At 38.3% G+C, this 20,895-nt stretch overlaps 1 protein-coding gene across 2 annotated transcripts in view; it reads left to right on the top strand.

The window, feature by feature from the left end:
• The window catches only part of LOC106514924 (cysteine-rich secretory protein LCCL domain-containing 1), a 22,644-nt gene extending 7,314 nt beyond the window's left edge, over positions 1–15,330 (top strand). For both annotated transcript variants that reach the window (XM_014004461.1, XM_014004462.1), the window contains 13 exons: positions 5,275–5,393; positions 6,411–6,543; positions 6,779–6,894; positions 9,060–9,160; positions 9,314–9,481; positions 9,569–9,629; positions 10,286–10,352; positions 10,440–10,570; positions 10,698–10,741; positions 10,844–10,916; positions 12,651–12,720; positions 13,977–14,110; positions 14,228–15,330. In XM_014004461.1, the coding sequence (XP_013859915.1) occupies positions 5,275–5,393; positions 6,411–6,543; positions 6,779–6,894; positions 9,060–9,160; positions 9,314–9,481; positions 9,569–9,629; positions 10,286–10,352; positions 10,440–10,570; positions 10,698–10,741; positions 10,844–10,916; positions 12,651–12,720; positions 13,977–14,110; positions 14,228–14,279 (1,269 nt within the window). In that variant the 3' untranslated portion in view covers positions 14,280–15,330. The remainder of the gene's footprint in view (positions 1–5,274; positions 5,394–6,410; positions 6,544–6,778; positions 6,895–9,059; positions 9,161–9,313; positions 9,482–9,568; positions 9,630–10,285; positions 10,353–10,439; positions 10,571–10,697; positions 10,742–10,843; positions 10,917–12,650; positions 12,721–13,976; positions 14,111–14,227) is intronic.
• The last annotated feature ends 5,565 nt before the right edge of the window (positions 15,331–20,895 follow it).

Here is a 20,895-nt window from a genome sequence, read left to right as displayed (position 1 = left end):
ATCCCCTTGAGATTATAACTGCTCTCTCTTTTAACAAAACTTGACTGGATGTTTACAGGTAATATGTTCTTATGAGCCTTATGACCTGCAAAATATTATAATCTACCAACTCATAAAATTTCAATAACCTCAACGGACAAAACAATGTATTTGTTGGGTGACTATAAAATTTTCTGGTTATAATTCTTACAGCTCTTTTCTGTAAAAGAAAAATGGGATTTGTAGTTGTTTTACATGGCTTCCCCCAGATTTCTATATAATAAACTAAGTGCGGAACAACTAATGTGTTATACAACATATACAGTGATTTATCATTAAATAACTCTTAATACTAATACTTTATATAACACTTAGAGCCCATTTGTACCAAGTGAGCATCATGTCAACGCCACAGCCTACCTGAGTGTTGTAGCTGACCATGTCCATCCCTTTTTGACCACAGTGTACCCAACATCTGATGGCTACTTCCAGCAGGATAACGCACCATGTCATAAAGTGCGAATCATCTCAGACTGGTTTTGTGGTATTATACTCGAGACCATAATATACACAACTAAATATGGTAATCAAAACTCTTAGAAAGTAATCATTAGATGTACAGCTACAAATGGTTACCCTTTGGGGTCAAACCAATTCAAGACGATTGCCTCAGACAGCTGACCTTAGGAAACCTCRTCCTTTCTCAACAAAASATGATTTTAGTCTGAAGCCCTGGCAGGAAAGGTGGCAGATAGGCATTCCTTCAAGTAATGCTAGGCCTTTAAGTAAGCAAGTCAACTTTATTTGTACAGCTCTTTTCACAGTCAAGTAGCCACAAAGTGCTTCACAATAAAACAGAATAACACACAACAGAGCATGAAAACACAATCGACAAGCCATAAAGCACTGATAAGACAAATATTAAAATTTATTCAGCCAAATTAAAAAGTCATGAACTTCCGGATTTCTGCGGGCTCGTCGTCTTCATTCCCCCCCAACCCCTCGGTCAGACTCTGGCTCCAACATGTGAGGCTGAATGGACAAGTCTTCCGTTGCTGACGTCTTTTAATCAATTTATAAATAAAACGTTTCCTCACTGCTGGGTAATCTTATCTCTGCTGTTAATCTACAAAATCAAAGCATTGCTGTTCCACTTTATATTGACCCCAACGGAACGACAAAAGGAAGGATTTAAAAGCATGTTTTGTCCGTTTTACAAAGGTGAGATTTTAGCTGCTTTTTAAAAATCTCCACTGAGTCCACAGCTCTAAGAGATGACGGTAATGTGTTACAAAATGTAGGAGCTATAACCTGAAATGTGTCTTTAGTCGGGACCATTAAACAAGTAGCAAACTGGAGTTATTAGACCTTATGTGTAGGTAATGTGTATTAGCTCTGCTATACAGGTTTAATATTTAGATGCAGTCCAACAATTTACAATAAGTTCTAGGATTTAGAAAAGCATCAACATGTCCACTTTTCCTCTGCTAGAAATAAGTTTCTATCTGAAATGAAACCCATTGTTGAACTAAACCTTTGAGTCTGAACTCCAGGTGCTCTGCATGCAACCTTCCACACATTCCCTTGTGTCCAAAATACTGTTCTCCTGCTCTGTKAAATAGAGCAACGGGAGAGAGAAAGCTCTTTTACTGCTTATGTTCCTGCCCCCTGCTTGCCTTGCCCTCATTGACCCTGGACCAGATCCAGCTCTCACCCCCACAGTGTTGTCCTGTCCTCTACCTCAACTACCCTGCCCACCGGCCTCCGCTTCCTACCCCGCCTCCCTTCACTCTTCATGTCACTCTTGTTCTCTTCGCTCAGACATTTTTTTTCTTCTTGTTCGTCTGCTCTCCTGATCTTCACCCTCGCTCTCTTTCAGGCTTTTTCATTGCTTTCGCTCCAGTTTCTCTCAGTCATCCTCAGCTCCAGCCTCAGCCGACGTTATTGTTTCTTTGATGGTCCACGCATCTAGTTTTGGCTGCAACGTCGGCGAATGCATTTCAAAAATGTCAGGTCTGATCGTTTGAAGTATGAAGTACAGTGGAGCAAGATAGAGGCCGCGTACACTAATCCCATGTTTTTGCAGCAAAGGATACTGTTACACATGATAACGATGTGGTAAAATGGGCCTGATGAGAGCCAAGTGTTTGGTTTGCAGACTGCAGGATTGGCAGGCTGCACTTTTTGAATCACTAAATCTGGTGCTGTTCGCATCAAGCAGGGTAATCCTTGTTGAGCTGATCTTCCAGAGGAATTAAAAACCTACTTGGGTTGATACGTTTAGAGGTGTTTTAAAATATAACAAGCATGAACTTGAAGGATTTGTTCTCAGTGTAGTTACTGAATATACTTTGTAGAGGTGGTCTTGTAGAGGTGGTTTGAAGCAGATCAGGGGTCGGATTTATAAAGCTTGCGTACGCACAAAATGAGCCCAGAAACTTGCGTAYGCCACCTTTCACGCCAAGGTTGTGATTTATAAAATCCAAGCTTGACGTGAAAATGTGCGGWGCCTCACGCCAGCTCTGACCCATGCGTACGCTCATTTTGGAGACGTGAAACTGCGACACAGATGGTGAAGAGAGGAATTAGAGCCACACTGTGTAATGATCACTGTCAGAGATTTAGTTTCACTTCATAATCAGACTTTGATTTTAGATCGACTTTAGCTTTCTTAACAGTAATATTTATGCTTCTGCTGCTGAGCCATAAGGATCTTTGGAATAAAAAACAAATCTTAAATAAAAGTTCACACATCTCCATCCATCTCCTTCCTCCTCACGACCCTGACCCAAAGACCCCACTCCGACAAGACATTTCAGCGGAGCACAACAGCAAAAAGCTCGGTCATAGTCACGCTTTTGGATGTGTTATAAAAGATTTACTTTTTAATGTCCATATTTCTCACGCGCATGGGGGGATGGTCAATTGCAGATAACAGCAGGCAGGAGGGCAAGAACGGGGGAGAAGAGTGGTGAACTTAATTTTATCTGACTTATGGCAGACATCTTTAGAACCTCTTTGCACCAACTTTGCAGTATGTAAGCTAAGCAGGAGACCAGCATTGCCATCTGTTTTAATGGGATAGCATTTCAAGCTCCTGTTCTAACATATTTAAAGCTAAATAGGTTCAAATATGTTCTAGAGCAGTGTTTCCCAAAGTTGGGGTCGGGACCCAAAGTGGGGTCCTGAAACATTGAAAAAAATTTTCTGAATTAATTACATTTTTGCCTTAGTTGTTACGAAGGAGTGAGGTTAGTATATTTAAAATGGAAAAACGTAATATAAAAAATATTGTTACTATGCCCATGTTTTGTTGACCTGATACAAATGTTTATCATACAAAAGTAGCTGGGAGCACAGGTCTCTGCTACTGTTATTTTCTGGGTCAAAAGCTGAAAACTTTGGGAACCAGTGCACTTTGGTTCCCAAAGTTGGGTTTGGGACCCAATTATGGGTCATGAAGYACCTTGGATAATGTCCATAAATAAATTTAAAGGGTAATAAAGTAATTGCTGATGTAATATTTTCCATATAATTATTACAAAAACACAAAATAAGTATAAATAAGTATTTACATTTGTGTACAAGCTGTTTCGATTGTCAAAGCCTGTGTTTTTAGGGTTATTAATGAAGTTCGTGTACTCAGACCAGTAATATTTGGGGTCAAAAGTTTTTGCCATGGATAGTTTGTGGGTCAGAATATAAAAAGTGGGAACCACTGTTTTAGAGGATCACTTCACAAACGCTTCAGACCGAGCAACAGTTGTGTTGTATGCAAAAGTTAAGTTTTACTCAAATTCACCTATCAATCTCAAYTTTGTCCTGCTTGTTCACCAGAGATTTAGAGGTGATCTTTGCCAACTTTTGACATTAGAGAGAATTTGTGGACACAAATGGCATAATTTTTATTGCCTAGCAGGCTATGTTAGAGTCTATGTGTGTGTTTTTTAGATTAGATTAATTAGATCGTATTCACCTCATCTCAATTTTTTTCCTCAGCAACTGGCTACAATTGAAACTCTACCATGGTGTTTCTGCACCGAACACCAACAGTTGAATGTAAAATGATGTCTAACATTTACTTTTGCTGGCCAGAAATGCACTTAGCTGTTTAGGATTTGAACATTTTGAGTGTGTGACATTTATTTTTCTATTTCTCACAGAAATCTATGCTTACTTTCAACAAAAGCTAATCAACTAAAATTGCTGTAGGCCTAATGACAATTCTTCTGCAACCTAATAGCATAGAATTAAGAGTTCCCTTTTTTTGGTGTTTTAGCTTCAGCCCAACTGCACAAACAAATCAGTTTTCAAATCACACACGGAGTGGGCAACTGTGCTTTCACCTTGTGCAGAGCACATGGAAGGCATTATGGTGGTCTGTAAACTGGCATTTTCCTATTAGCATTGATGGGAGATAGCCGTAATGCAGCAAAACGATATGCCAACAGCAGAGCACAGTGCGGCTATTCTTTTCCTTCCCCAGCAGAGTCAACACTACATTAATTTTGCTGCAACATTCAAATTGTCCCAAATGTTCACAGCCCTGCTTGTTCAAAACTAGATGTGCGTGAAGGGTTTTCAGGAATTTTTTGAGCTCATTTTTTGTTAAGTTCTTCCAACAAAAGTGGCATCTAGTCCCAACACAGAGACTCTCTGTGTTGGTCGGACGTTTTACACTTTTTTTTTAAATATTTTTCTTTTTTTTTGTGAGATAAGAACTTACTGGAAGCAAGATATGAAACAACCCCAGTGAATAGTAGCACAGAGCTGCAAGCTGACGTGGTGGTCTCTCATGCATGTGTCTGTGTGTTAGTCAGCAAGTACGTGTGKGTTTCTAAAAGAGAACCCTAACTCTGACTGTAGTGTCAAATTTGCTCCAGCCCTGCAGCCGCAGCAAGTAAAGCAGGTTCATCTTTCAGATGATCTGGGTCAAACTAGTTTCAGTGGCTTCAGTCTTCTTGATGATGAATCTGAACCAAATCTTAAGGAGCTGTTTAAGCCACAACTATGCTAAATGGCCACTTAGCTACTTAAGTCAGCTGGGAAATTGGTTTGCAAACACCGATTAAAGACAAAGCTGCTCCGGGCTACCATTTTTTTTTTCTTGTTAGATTAACCTTTTGCCCACGAGAAAGCTAAAGTTACCAGACATAACAACAATAATACTTCAGCCTGTTACCCTGCTGACTGTGAAGGTAACCCGTGGCTATAGTTCAAAACATAAACAACTTTTTAACCCACGTTAATCTGTGTGCAGCCATGTTTGCTCATGTGTGTGTTCTTGCTTTTCAGGTGTGGGATTATGAGTTAGAGCGGAGCGCAGAACACTGGGCACATACCTGCCTATGGGAGCACGGACCAAGCCACATGTTGACACAGATCGGACAAAACCTTGGTGCGCACTGGGGCAGGTGTGTACGAACAAGCATTTGAGGTCAAGGTGGTCAGAAATTATGAGGCAAGAAAATGTATTTTGATGCTAGTAGAATAAGGGATCTTCAAATAAGTACCTAAATTTTATGATGCAGGGTTTTGTTGAAAGGTTAGAAATAATAATAATTATAAATAACTCTTTGAATGTCCTCAGAGTGAGTTTTACTYTGACCGTACTGAGCTAAGGGCTTGTTCGAGCATGCTCAATACAAAAGGGGTTTGCTGCTTTAACCTGAATGCTAAAATTGAMGAGTTTATTCAAAYGCTGTTTTATAAAGATACACACTTCCATCAAGTTTACCAAGGTATTATGGCAGAAATATGTGTGAGCTTATCAGGCAGAAATCAACTCAGGGCAAAGGCAAAATTCGGAGTGCAAAATAAGATTTATTTTCAAACAAAAGACGCTGACGAGGCAGCTTAAAAACTCACTTGACTTGGCACAAAACTCGAGGAACATGGAGGACRCCACACGGGCTGGTGAGACAGCGCAATGATCCGACAAAGGAAGTGAAGACAAAACACTGAATATAAAGGTCAACTTAATGAGGCAATGAGAAACACCTGGAGGAGACAAGAGGAAACAGGTGAGCGTGGGCAGGGCTGGAGGCATGACAGTAGGGCAGCGATACACAGTACTTTGTTAGTGTCCTTTAAGTGCTTATTCTTTTTCGTCTTGTCTCCTGGTGTTCAGAGTGGTCGACAAAGTAAGAATTTCATTGCTCAGGKAAAAATGTTTTCATCTGTGTATAATAAACACTTTGAATCTTTGAAACTGCTCACTGAGATATTCTGGTTACCTCACGGTCCACTGTCCATTTCAATAACATGTTTAGTCTTCTTAAAGTAAGTTCACTGCACTGAAATACCACTGAAGTAAAAATTTAAAGCATCCACAAAGACAAATGTTAGATTTTTTATTTTATTTTGTTTTTCAGTTCACCATGTAGGACACAGAGACACACTGTATCTAAGACTTGTTTCTCTTGCTTCAGGGACAGACCACCCACCTACCATGTCCAGGCCTGGTATGATGAGGTCAGGTACTACAGTTATCCATACTCCCAGGAATGTAATCCACACTGTCCATTCAGATGTTCAGGACCTGTGTGTACCCACTACACTCAGGTAAGGGCCATCATGTTATATCTTCCATACAAGAACTTTATTGTTTTTTTTTCTTCCTCTTGATGTAACATTTCAAGTCTGATCAGGCTAGAATTAGTCTAATAGGTAACAGAATCAACATGAATATATTTAGTGGKTTTTTTTATATTGAGATCAATGTAAACAACTCAGCATTAAGGAAGTATAACTTTTATTGCCACCCTGCTGCTATCCAAAAATGTATTCTCTCTTTTAGTTGGTGTGGGCAACAAGCAATCGTATTGGCTGTGCCATCAACGTGTGCTACAACATGAACGTCTGGGGAATGATCTGGGCTAAAGCTGTTTATCTGGTCTGCAACTACTCTCCTCCGTAAGTTTTCACTATGAATAACAAGTTACAACTCTGCTATATAAACTCAGGGAGCAGGAAGCTGTGTATCCTAATTCAGCATTTAGGGTTTTATGTTCAGATTCTGTTTGTCTGTGAACAATTTCTTGTCTAAACTCTAAATAATGATTAAGAAAAAAATATCAGATTGTGCAGCTGGGCACATTAAAGATCACGGATGATGCCTATTGATTTCTAGTTTATGGGGTCAAAGGTCAAGGGCACAGGTGACCTTGTGTTGTAACTCTGCAATGAAAACTATAGATTGTGTGTATCTGTCCAGCCATAAAATAGCCCACGGTATTTTTATTAAGACCACTTCCACCAAAGAAATCTTGAGTGCAGTGGCGGATGCTGGTCTTTCAAGAAGGGGAAGCTCAATTTCGGCCTACATCGTAAAATGTGTCAGTTTATTTATACATAAATTCTACCCTCCGTTCCTTTTCAAGAAAAGGATCTGTGGCCCTGTCAGAGATCATTTTACAGCACTTCCAGTCAGCCAGCTCRCTTTGTCATACCAGGACAGCTGAAAAGACCTGTTACTTTTCCCACCTTTTGCACCAAATAAATCTGAGGAGTTGATCAGCCCTGCTGTTTAACTCTGTTTTTCTTCATGAGGAAGACTATCAAATGGCTTCACCAAAATCCGGTCCACAACATTCAAACTGTCTGCCATTATGTGCAGCTTGTTACTGGCGCGAGGCTGGTGTGAAGTGTGTCCACCTGTGAGTGCTTTGTGATGGTGGAGGGGTTCAGCAGCCCCTGTTGGACAGAAACTGCGATAGAAGTCAGAAAGACTGATAGAAGTCAGTCTCCAAACACAAGCAGTTATAAAAAAAAAAACCATAGAAGCTCGATTTGTTGTAGTTGTTTTTAACAAAGAAAATGCTGCTAAAAGGATTAATAAAGTCAACTCAGAACAGAATGAAACTAAAAAAATACTCCCACCGATGTTTACACCAAAAGATCTCTGATTCRCTCATTTCGCTGTCAATCAAAAAGGGATTCAGCCTCAGACAGATCATCCAATCATCATGCAGAAGCTGAGCGTCCGGGCTGGCCGAGGCCAGCCCCCTGTCCCATAGACCCCCAGAGATGCTGAGCATCCGATGGGTGGGACAAAGCCAGCATTTATCCAATGACTCGTCTTGTTTCGCTGYACTTGCTTCGCTATTGAACTCTGTGGACGCTCTGTTTAAAGCACTGTGAAGCTGTGGGAATGAGTGAGAAGAAAGCTGCGTCGTTCCCATGATAAGAAGCTGATTCTGAACAAAAGTTGAGCGCATTTTAGCGCATATTTAGTCATGGCATGTACACACAGCAGTATATATTTGATCACTTATTTTTGAAATTTTAGGGGAAGCTGAGCTTCCCTTGCAGTCTTAGAGCAATCGCCTCTACTTGAGTGGTACTCCTAATGTCCACTGCTCTGTAGACCCTAAAGTCTAAAAAGTCTAAAAAGACTTGGATGTGTTGCTCCAAAACCTGTATGTACTTTTCAGCATCAGTGGTGCCTTTGCAGATGTGCCAAGGGCAATAACGTGCCCCATGCCATCAGAAATTCTGTTTTTTTTTTTAAACTTTGCACTGATAACAACCTGGACAGACCTTTTTCTCTTAGGCCCAGAGAACAGGACTTGGATGATTTCCAAAAACAATTTGAAATGTGGACTTGTCAGACCACAGGACACTTTTTCTCTTTTGTGTCAGTCCATCTCAGATGAGCTCAGGTCTAGAGAAGCCAACAGCATTTCTGGGTGAGGTTGAAATCTGGCTTTGGCTTTGCWTGGTRGAGTTTTAACTTGGACTTGTAGATGTAGTGATGAACYGTGGTCTGTTTGAACATTAAATATTTTTGTCCTAAATTGAAAATAACWGTTCTGTTTTTATAYAGGTTTTACACAACGTYCCAACTTCACTGGAACTGGGGTTGTAGTACTGTATATCAGTCTGAAATCAAGAGTGTCAGACTTGGTTAGATGGACAATTGATTAGTAACTCACACCATGGGAAATGTCATTATCAGTGAAATTGACTTTTCACCCCACTGCAATCATGTATACACCTAACAGACACACATTTACAATTGTTTGAGGGAATTCCTGCTTTGGATTTTAAAATGTCTGACTTTTATTTGCTTTCCTCAGGGGAAACTGGTGGGGTCACGCTCCRTACAAATATGGTTCACCTTGTTCGGCCTGTCCAGCGAGCTACGCTGGTGGCTGCAGAAACAACCTGTGTTATAAAGGTATACTTGAGAAAAATCATTTTAAATTGTTAGTTTCAAAAAAATGTTAAGCATAATTATGACACAAGTGTTATAGTTTTAATGAGCAATTTCAATAAGTTCGTGTTTTTGCACTGAATGCAGCACTTTCAAAAATGAAATTGTCCCCGTTAGATGGGGGTGTTGACAGGCACTCAGCTCCTGAGATCGAGGAGACCAACTACATTGAACCTGAACCAGGACCGGTGAGAGACAAAGAGCCTCCGCCAAGGGCCCAAACACCAAATCCATCGCCCAATGACAACATTGAAAGGAACCAGGTTGTCAGCACTGAGCAGATGTGTAAGGATCCTCCTGTAGTCCTTCGTTTCTACTGAAGCAAACACATAAAATGGATTCTGACAGTGACTCTGTTTGGTGTATCACAAGCCCAACAGGTTGAATGTGATACCAAGCTGAGGGACCAGTGCAAAGGAACAACCTGTAACAGGTAGATGACCAACTTTTTTATACATAAAAATCACCAAAACAAATCCATTTGAATAATTAAAAATAAACCTTTATATGAGTCATTTCTTCTTCTTTTTTTTTCAAAATAAAAGATTGTAACTATTCACTTTATTCTTTTATTATTTTGATAATCAGATAAAGGTTGTTAGCATCTTTGGGCGAGGTGGGCGTATGCCAGAGTGTGACATGATGTGTATCATGCACAGGTGGAATGGATCACATACAAACCAATAAATTTCATAATATTTATACTTTTTGTCCAACCACAATTAAATTCACTCTATTCAGGAGGCACCATATATCCCAATAGGTTCTTTATTATTATTATTTTTCAAAGATAAGATGGAATGAATTTTTTTCATATTTTTTCATTTGACCTTTATTTATACAGGTAGTCTCATTGAGATCCAGAATCTCATTTCCAAGAGAGATCTGTTAATCAAACAAACAAACAAATAAATAAATAAATAAATAAATATTTTTCTGTTTTTTTTTTTAATGTCAAGTGTAGAAAGTACAGATAGCTGCATGATAACATAAGAAGTACAAGTAAAAAGTAGGCTGAAAATTAATTACTTCAGTGAAGTAAATAACCAAAATTTGTACTTAGGTCCTTGACTCCTCTGCTCTCGACAGATATGAATGTCCACCTGGCTGTTTGGAAAGACCTGGAAAAGTAGTTGGAACAGAGTTCTATGATATGGTAAAAAATATAAAAAACAGACTGTTTACTTTTTTAGATATTTTATAAACAAAAGCATACAGTATCTTTTCTTGGCTTTAATTTCAGCAATCCAGTGTGTGTGGAGCTGCACTGCACTCTGGAGTCATTGACAGTGATGGAGGATGGCTGGATATAACTCGACTGGGCAGAAAACAGTATTTTACCAAATCATACAAGAATGGTATCCAGTCGATCGGGTAGGAATCAGCCTTTGTAGATATTTTTTTATTGAACACTTTCATCTTTAGAGAATTGAGGAATATTTATCCATTGACATGGCCCTGACTATTCCATCATAACCTATGGTTTTATTCATCTTTACAGAAAAAGTAGAAGTGCAAATTCATTCAAAGTAGATTCGGTGCCTGGTAAGAAGCACATTTTTAAATTTGCACGTTGCCTTTTTTTGTGTTTGTAAAGGAACATAACAGGTACATTGTTTGCTGTGATTTGTCCACTTTGTTTCCCAGTCAAGGCAGTCAGATGTGATACTACAGTGGCTCTGTTTTGTCCATTCAAGAAGCCTGTTCGACACTGTCCCAGGTAACACTCCGCTGTTCTGAGCTTTTGGCCTAGTCCCAATACTCACACTACACCCCACGCCCCTCTATGAAGTGTGGACTCAGTCGTAGTGCACATAAGGGTTCGAGTGTGCAGATTACAAGTGTGCAAAAATTGAAGAATTGGGACAGTATGCCTTACGTCATCGACTTGCACCTCTGCATCATTACTGTGACGTCCAAAATGGTGAGATCGGTCTCGGTTTTGGCATTTATACTGCCAGAAACTATAGTATAACTACAACAAGCAATCGTTTTTAGGAGAATAAAGCGCATAAACCAAAGGAGGCTTACCTCTAATTTACATTACTTGTGTTCCGTCTCCGCTCCGCTGCGCAGGTCGCAGCTGTGCGTTTCAAGTCCAGTTTACACTACCTCTGCTCCGCTCCGGTCCGACAGACGTGCAGGAAGCAGATCGCGCGATAAATTCAGTGATAGGTGTGGAAGTCACAGCAAAAATAATTAATTCTGTGAAAGACAAACTCCAAACACAGCTGAAAACAATGATATAAAGGCTTTTGGTATCTATGTTGAAACTGTCTCGCTGTCGCCTTTCTGAAATGTCTGATTTCAAAATAAAATCCACGTGTATCATGTGTGTGCACATATGCTTCATGCTACGTTTCCATCTGCTTCCCAAACAGAACGATACATTCTGACAGCATTTGTGTAGAAATATATCCGTATATTTATTAATACAGCCGCAATTTCGACATTATTCTGACAAATTATTCCGCCGAATAGTGTCTTATTTTGAAAATACGGATGTTGTGCTCGTTTCTTTTCCTGTTGGTGCGACGTAATCTTTAAAAATTGACTCTGGTGCTGCTCCGTCGTCCGGCAAAAAATAGGATCTGTTCTAATTTTGACGGATCGCCGTCCGCTCACCGCCGCCCTGCGCAGCCAGTGTAAACACTCTCATTGATTATAATGGGTGCGTATTTGCTGCGGTGTTCAGACTGCAGCGGAGCGTAGACGGAACACATGTAGTGTAAATTAGGGGTCATACACCAAATTATCACCAGCTTGCTTAGTGGACATTCTTCTTTTGATTTTATTGGTGGTTGGCAGCTTAATTTAAGTGCATTACCGCCACCACTAGACTGGAAGGTGCTCAGTGGACATTGCCACAACAAGAAACTCCCCATTGCCTTTTAATTTAAAACATCACATGTGGGTAATACACTTCACTGAAGTCCACTTGGATGCAGGCTTAACCGAAATGTGGGTCAATGACACAAAGTGGGCAGGTCAAAAAAGACCACTCCGGAAAACTGGGACACACTATGCACTACGAACCTTTCATCTGGAACACATTTGAAGTACACAAGGGTGTAAGTGCGAGTATTGGGACTGGGCTGTAATTCTGCAGCCCACTGCAAGCAAAAACTCTAACTTTGGAATTTGTAGTTTTTATTCAAAATTCTAGTAAAGGTCATCTGTTTCCCATAGTTTCATGTGATTCAATTTTAAACATTTACCAAGAGTGCATGCACAGCTCTACTGAAACAAACAATGATACACTTTGGCTGTTCGGAGTCTTAGTTAGACCCCTCATTCATTCTTTCTAGGTTGTAAAGAAATAAAATCAATCCATCAAAATCAAAACAGCAAAAAAAAAAGTGAAACACATTGCCTTAAAATTGTAGTTCACGAGCCAAAAAATTGCATAAATTTTCATCCTTTCCATTTTCTAAACTTGTGCGTTTTGTTTCAGATTGTATTGCCCCAGGAACTGTTTGCATGACAACCAAGCCCGGGTCTTTGGGACAAAATATTACTCAGACGTAAGTGTTTGCTGTTTCAATGAAACCAGTCTTCTATGAAAGAATATGCATTATTTGTTATTTCACACACCGACAATTTCAACAAATATGTTGCACAATGTGTAGCACTAGTATGTTTCAGCTACCACTATAACACAGTTTAGCTCAAAAACATTAAAAAAATGTTTTCTAATATTTTTTTAGCTGTAGTGGCCCTATTGAAACAGGTTTAGTATAAAAGTTAACCAATTGTAGATTCAAATAGTTACTTTTTGGGGATGGCAATTAAGATCTGTTCAATGAATCAATGAATCAATGAAGTATGAGTTTGTTTTGTGGGAGGAGTTTGTCCAAGACATGATTGATCCGTTTAACTTTTGTGAGCGTAGTTTGTTAAAGACATGATTGGTCTGATTGACTATTTTGGGTGGGGTTTGAAGAAGCAACTCCTGGAGTAGCTTGGTCAAAATGACCAGGAAGCACCTATTTTTTATATAAAAAATATGAATTTTAGTCATAACTCAAGACAGGAAATTGCTAGCTGCATGAAATATAAATACCCTACATGTGGAGGGATGTACTTAAAACAGACCCAACCAGCCTGTCAAAAGATCGCTAAAAATGAACATGACCTAATATTAGTCATAACTCGAGACAGGAAGGTAGTAGCTGTGCAAAATATGAAGTTAAAAATTTGTTTACATGTTCACAATAATTTTTATTTCAGTCATTGTTCAGTTGTACAAAGACAATCAATAAATCATGTTTACATGTTCACAATAATTTTACTATCACATTACTTCCTCTCAAGTTGCCTCGCAAGACATAAGTCAATCAGACCAATCACATTTAGGACAAACTCCACCTACACACCAACTCCACCAATCATGGATAAACTCACACAGACAACAAGAAACTCCCCTACATACAGAATAGACCCTCTACCAGGAAAAACTCATTAAATACACTGATAAACATGGAAGACAAACCTAACGTACGTGGAAAGCACAAGGAAGAGACAGGGCAGTGAGCACAGAATATAAAGGTGAGTTAATGAGGAGACAATTGAGAACACCTGGGGAGATCAGGTGTGCATCAGAGAGGAGCTGAGGAAAAAGACAGAGGTGGGTACACTGAGGGAAACACAAAGAACCCTAGAACCTACACTACAAATCGGACAAACACATTTTTTTTGTTTTAATACGAACAGCTTTCATTTTATGCAGAAAAAGGTTGTTATGTTAGAATTTTACATAAAATTTTGCTTTCTGTTCCAGAAATCTAGTATCTGTAAAGCCGCCATTCATGCAGGAGTGATCCAGAACGAGTCTGGCGGTTACCTCGATGTGATGCCGGTGGACAAAAGGCAGCAGTACAGCGGCAGTTATCAGAATGGCATCTCCTCAGAAAGGTAAAGTTTTACTGAACGTGGCATCAGGGAGAGTGTTGGAGCAGCAGGGCAATGATACCCAGCTCCTCATTTACAGAAAAAAACACATTTTTATTTCTCTGTTCATCTTTTTTTCAGCATATCAAACCCCACAGGAGGAAAAGCCTTCAGAGTTTTTGCCGTCATGTGAAAAAAAAACACCATCAAAGGACAAAATACCAAGCAACAAGCCCACCCATTATGAAGGCAAACCTACAATTATGCTTCCTACAGTAAATAAATCAACTTTACTAACTGAAAATAACAGATTTAAATGTTTTTTCTTAAAGATTTGCTTTTACATGAAGTCATCAGTAAATTACTGTTCAGTGAATTATACCTTATATGTCTTGTAGCCTTGAACTACTGAAGATGACAACATTACCCACATAAAGTTTACCATGCAGTTTTGGCTGTCATGATATCATGACATCATTTTATAACTGTACAAAATAAATGTCAACACAAGCCCAACCAGTAATTTTAAAAACTTGAAGGTTAAAGCTTGACTTTAGTTTTTTTTTTCAGAGTGATTCAAGATGTCCTTACATCATTTCCATGTTGACACACACCTACTTTCAAAAAAGGTGTAATTCTGGTGGTTCATTGAACAGTAAATTATAAATAGATTTTTTTAATCCCTAAATGTGTATTTGAAAAACAATTTTTTTATGTACAGAAGCACTGTTTTCAAATATATTTCAAGATAACAGGTTTATTTTCCTTCAAATGTACAACCTATTGGCTTCAAACTATTTTTTAAACATTTTTCATACTATTCAGTTCTATTCATTATTATTCCAAAGTTCAAGTATAGTCATTTTAAAAGTTCAAGATACAAAGCAAATACTTATCTACACATTGTACATTTTTGTACATAATAATTTTGTACATAATACAGAAAATGGACTTTTTTTTTTTACTTTTTTATGTTTTACCAACTGCACATTTAAAAAAAGGTGTAATCAATGACTGATATCAGGACGATTGCATAAAAAGCTACCCATATGCCATTTCTGTTTTTGTTTTTTATATAGAAAATATCTCATTGTCATTTTCATATACATGTTTGTAAAAATTGTTCATAACATATTTTTTTATTGTATGCTGAATTTCCCAGCTTCTGTTTATGTGTATATTTTAAAAACCCTGGCTGGCCAGGTTTGTGCACAGCTGAATTATCAATAAAACAATTCATTTAATTTGTGTATAAAATGTGTAAATTTGTCTTTATATTAGAAAATTTAGGTATTTAAATTTGTTGAGAATCAATTTAAATTGTTTAAACGCAGAGTCTAACATGAAGGCTGCCTTAGTTTATGCTGTGTCATTTTCAGCTTTTTACATTTTTTTACACATATTGGTTGTAGACATAAAGGGCCTGATTTATCAATGCTTTGCACGTGTAAAAGGACATGCAAATTTGATAGTGTGCGCAAAGCTAATTTATTAACCGTGTATGCCGAATATTTCCCTTGGCAAATGAGCAAAACAGCAACTGCAATTAACTTAGCATGTTTGCTTTCATGACTATGAAGAATATATATGATGATTATCTGTGTGTAAAATGCTGGGAGGAGGATTTGCAGATAAAATCATTTAGCACCAAAATGTGATTTATTAAAGGGATCCCTGATTAGTTGTAACATTAGACTTTATTTGATAAACATATTTTAACTGTAAAATAAAGACTGTAAAAATGCTGTAGGCTGTTTAGATTTGTAAATTTTTAAAAATATATTTTAACACAGATGGAGCCATTTTATTTACACATAAAGCATTCTGGGTAAATGGTAATGTGGATAGGTCCTCGGTGTGAGCGAGCTATATCTACCCTGAATGTTAATCTTGGACGATATCTGATGATCGACTCTTTTAAATGAAACCAGAGAGCGTTGCCTTTGCTCTAGCGCTGACGCTATATCGCCATTTATGTATTRGCTCTGTGCTAGCGCGACAAACAAGCTAAACTGAGGTCCTCGATCCATATTTTCAGTTGCAGKCTGAGTCATTTTTGTGTTCCCCTCTCTGTCATGTGGATGGAGGACCTCAGTGACGAGAGGAGAATGTGTAGTGCTGAGCTAATACATGTATATGGTGATAGAATTGGGGCTAATGCTAAAGCTAACAGGCTAAGCTGAGGTTCTTCTTCCATGAAGCAGCTCTGTTGTCCTCCATCCATATTTTCAGTTCCAGGCTGAGTCATTTCTACCTTCTCCTCTCTGTCAACGCTCTCTGGTTTCATTTAAAAGAGTCGATCATCAGATATTGTCCAAGATTAACCTTCAGGGTGGATATAGCTCGCTAGCAGCCTCGCACCAAGGACCTATCCACGTCATCATTTACCCAGAATGCTTTGCGTGTAAATAAAATGGCCCTGTCCGTGTAATATATTTTTAAACATTTAGTTTAAAAATGATAAAAACTAAACATCCTACAGTATTTTTACAGTCTTTATTTTACAGTTAAAATATATGTTTATTAAATAAAGTCTAATGTTACAACTAATCAGGGTTCCCTTTAAACACGAAATTGGTTGTGCCGCTGATTTTAACACATTCACATTTGCAAAGACAGGTGCAAACTGGTTGCAGTCATTGTATTATACTATACTGCACTATATTGTGACTTTATGAAGTTGGTGCTTGAGAAAAACTGATTGCATGTTGAACCATACATAGACTGGAATTTTACAYGTTAATATACTGATATGCCTGGAGTGGCATTCTATCTTTCAAAAACAAGTTTCTCGGGTTTGTGAGCTTTTCAGTATTCCTACAGTTTACTGCTCTTTAGAGAGAGTGGTCTTCTGACGGGAGACTTATTTTCCTTTTTGAATCTTTCTCCAATTGCACCCTGCATTAAAATATATGCACTGGCAATATTCAGAATGAATGTGATTGTGTTTTCTTTGAACTCTGAGAGAGAGAGAAAATTAGATTATTTGCCATTTCCACTGTGGACACTGGTGAATTAGTGCACACGAAATTCTCATTTCAACTGGACGGTCTGCACCACTTTTGCGCCTGTTATCATTTGTGCACACAATCTTATTAGATTACCCACAACATATCCACAAATAGCATGTGCAATGTTTTAGTTCGCCTGACAATTTAGCCCTCCTTATTTGGCATTTTAATAAATTATCCACAAAGTGCCTGTAAACTCTCAACATAATTTTAATATCTCAAACAACAGAAATGACTGGGTGTTTCCYGAGGAAGAGAAGACTGAACGTTTCAGGACAACAAAATAGATCTTTTCATCTGTATGAAAAAGTTCAACCATGAAAAACGTTATCAGCCAAAGTATATCTGAATGTTTGGATGTAGAGTTCACAGCATTCTTATGGGGGAAAAAATAAAAAAAAAGTTGTAAATTGCCAAAGTTCTGAGATCCATTAGATGATCGCTGTTACAGGTTTCATCTTTCACTGAGCTTCCTGCACCATTCATCATCACCTTTTTCCTTAGAGTTGAAAATGTTTGATGTCAGCTCTGAAGTAAAAGCATTCAGGCTCTCTCAGAGTGCCTGTAACAACACACACAAAGAGCAACTTTGTGTTTTGTTGATCTTAATCCCTTATCTTCCCTGGATGTATTTCCTCTCCTTCCTCTGCCCTGGCACAGATGTGGTGAAAGTGTGATCTAAAAATCCTGCTTAGTCACCGTTTCACGCATCAAACACTGCACATGCAAAGACAGGAGCGAATACATGTGCATAATGGTACTATTACTCTACAATGTTTTAAATAGTAAGTGTGAGTACATTGAATAAACAAAGCCTGAACCAATACTCTGTTTCATTAGCTGCTCAAAGAGGGTTTATTCTGAATGTTWTGACGAGCTAATGGCTGGTCAGAATGGGTCCAAACAACTGCAAAGAAAATTAAGTTTCTTAAGTTTTTATTCAAGCAGAAACATGCCATTTGTGCAGGAAGTGCCCCAGGCTGCACGGGAAGTGCTACAGCTAGCTGCTGTCACTGCTGCTTGCTCTTTCAAATAATTACATAACTCTGGGTAAATAACCATGAAATTTATTGTGATTATAACATTTATATTAACACAAACTGCTATAAATGTTTCCACTTCTAAAGATTTGAACAGTTGCTTTWAGTTGAACACAACCACGGCCCGACAGGAGTGCAGTATATCACATAAAAAAAGTTGTGCAAACTGGGTTTGGGCCAGGTTTCCTAGAGAACAGAGGCGAGTATAGCAGTACTGTTAAAATTCACAGAAGTTTGTTGCAGAGGCAGCCCTTGGCACAAGACCTGCATGAACTGCTCTGGTCCAGCGCCCAGCCTGTCGGGAACAAAACATCCATCCAGCGATCCAGTCAGTCAGCTTTGATCTCTCTCAAACAGTGCTTTATTTAGGTGTTCCCATTTAGGACCCATTACTCCATCAGTCAGAGAGGCGGGTAAGTTTATTCAAACAGGTAGCCACCCACGAGTAGTCCATTACAGAAGAGTATTAGGATTTTTTTTTCAGTAAGTCAGGCTGTCTGTCAAACTAAGGTTTTAGGATCTCAGTAATGAGGTTACTTTTCTACAGCTCCACGATCGCATAAGAAAGTGTCTATGAAACAAAGACACAGTGTTGCACTGTTTTTAAACCTTTCAGCATGTGAAACACAAATGTTGAAAAGTAAAATATGGTTCCATTCATTTATGTTTGTGTGGACCCAGCTTAAATTAATTTAAACTACCAAAACATTTGCTAAAGTAGCACAGAAATTTACAAGAGAAAGCCTTCTGATTTCAAAGAAAAAAATAAGGAATTGAGGAGATCTTAATGTATTTTATTTTAATTAAAGTCAAAAATAAAATAAAAAAGTTACAAAAKAAATTGTTATAGCATTGCATAGTTTTAGTTTATGAATGGTTAAAACAGTAAAAAACATGTTTGAGTACAGAAAACATACAAAAGAAACTAAAGATGGGAAAATATCAACGTAACTGCTGAGTCGGCATTCGTGCTATTAAAATCGTCAAGCTCATAAAATCAAAAGTGAATCTTTTATAGGTAGTCATTACTGCCATTTCACGAGTCATAAAAACATTTTACCATATGGGAGCATCGTCTGTCTGTGAAAAAATGAACATGAATGCTGTTTGTGTAGCGCTAACGACATACCCCACTGTAGCCAGTTTTAGAGATAAAGCCTTTTTTGATTGCGTGAGTTGGTCAGTAAAATACAGAAACGTCAAAAAGACGTAGCAATTACCGGGGGGGATTTTGAGATATGGTTGAAATTCGAACACAGCTGGTCGAGTCGGATATACAGCGGCATGCATGGGCAAAATGTGCGCATGTTTATGTGTGCATACACCTCAGTGGACATGTGTGTTGGGTTTCTAAATCTGCCTCATGCAATCACACTGATGCTTTACAGCCGGCTGCGCTGGCGGTTAACTTCTGGGTGGACACACACTGTGTTTGTGGGCTAACAATGGCTGTGGGACACAAGGCGAAGTAACGTGTGTGTGTGTGTCGGTGTGTAAGTGTGTGGTTGGACTACCTTCTCTCAGCCCTCCACCACTCACAGATTTAGATGATGTTATTATTTTAACATAGTTAGCAGCTGTGTTTTTGGTGGCGAAACACAGTAATCATTTCCCCCACAGCGGGCATTTCTGATGGTTGAGCTATATATTTATAACTGGACTGTTTCGTTCAACTTTCTCATGAAACGCTCAGATCTGGAGCTTCCTCAAAGGAATTTTTAGTCAGACTTTGTGTCAGATTTGGGGTCATTTAGTGCAGCTCAAACTGCCCAAAATTGTTTGAAACATCACTGTCAGTGAGACAATTTACAAAGCCTAACATTTGTGAAAGTGTTACAAGGTACTCAAAGGTAAGTAAAGTCWTGAAGAACTATATAAAAATTTGTAAAGTTAATTAAAACTTTTGATGCCATATTAGTACCTATTCACACTCTAATTTGCCGAGTAAAGTATGTAGATAAAATATAGGTCTGCTTAAAMCAGTAAAACTACCGGTGTAAAAAATGTAAAAGAAAATAACTGTTTGAATGCTTATTTTTAAGGTGCTCCACTATTCTTTTTGATGCCTAATATTTATTCTTGACCGTTTTCTAACTCGGTCTTCCACTAATGACCAGTCTAATACAACCCCAATTCCAATGAAGTTAGGATGTTGTGTAAAACGTCTATAAAAACATAATACGATGATTTGCATCCGTTCACCAGTGACCCCCATGACCCTAAGAAGAAGTGGGTAAAGATAATGGATGGAATTAAATCTGTATCTGTACTCAAGCTGTTCCAATTGCCAGTTCTTTAAGTCTGACTAAAATTGTATATTTATGACTGTTTCATTACCCCACTTTGGTCTTTATTCTTTTGTTTAGTTTTGCCCTGATTGCATACACTTTCCTAAAATAATCACCTTTTTTTTTCAAGTTTTTCAAAAACCATAAAAATCTTAACCAGAAGTGAATGACATTTTTTGAGATTCCTGACAAACTCGATAATAACAACAACAACAACAACAACAACAACAACAACAACAACAACAACAATAATAATAATAATAATAATAATAATAATAAATGACAATATCTTGATTATGATTTTATATTAATGATAATATTAAATCCACCCATCCATAAATCCAACCATCCATCCATCAAATGTACTTTTATATATTTATTTTATTTTTCTCTATTCTTCCTTTCACAGTCACGGGGTTCACTGATGCCCATATCCAGCAGTCACAGTGCGAGGGGTGGGGTACACCCTA

Source organism: Austrofundulus limnaeus, unplaced genomic scaffold, assembly GCF_001266775.1.
Source record: "Austrofundulus limnaeus strain Quisiro unplaced genomic scaffold, Austrofundulus_limnaeus-1.0 Scaffold24, whole genome shotgun sequence".
Taxonomy (NCBI): Eukaryota; Metazoa; Chordata; class Actinopteri; order Cyprinodontiformes; family Rivulidae; genus Austrofundulus; species Austrofundulus limnaeus.
This window is presented reverse-complemented; position numbering and strand designations above follow the sequence as displayed.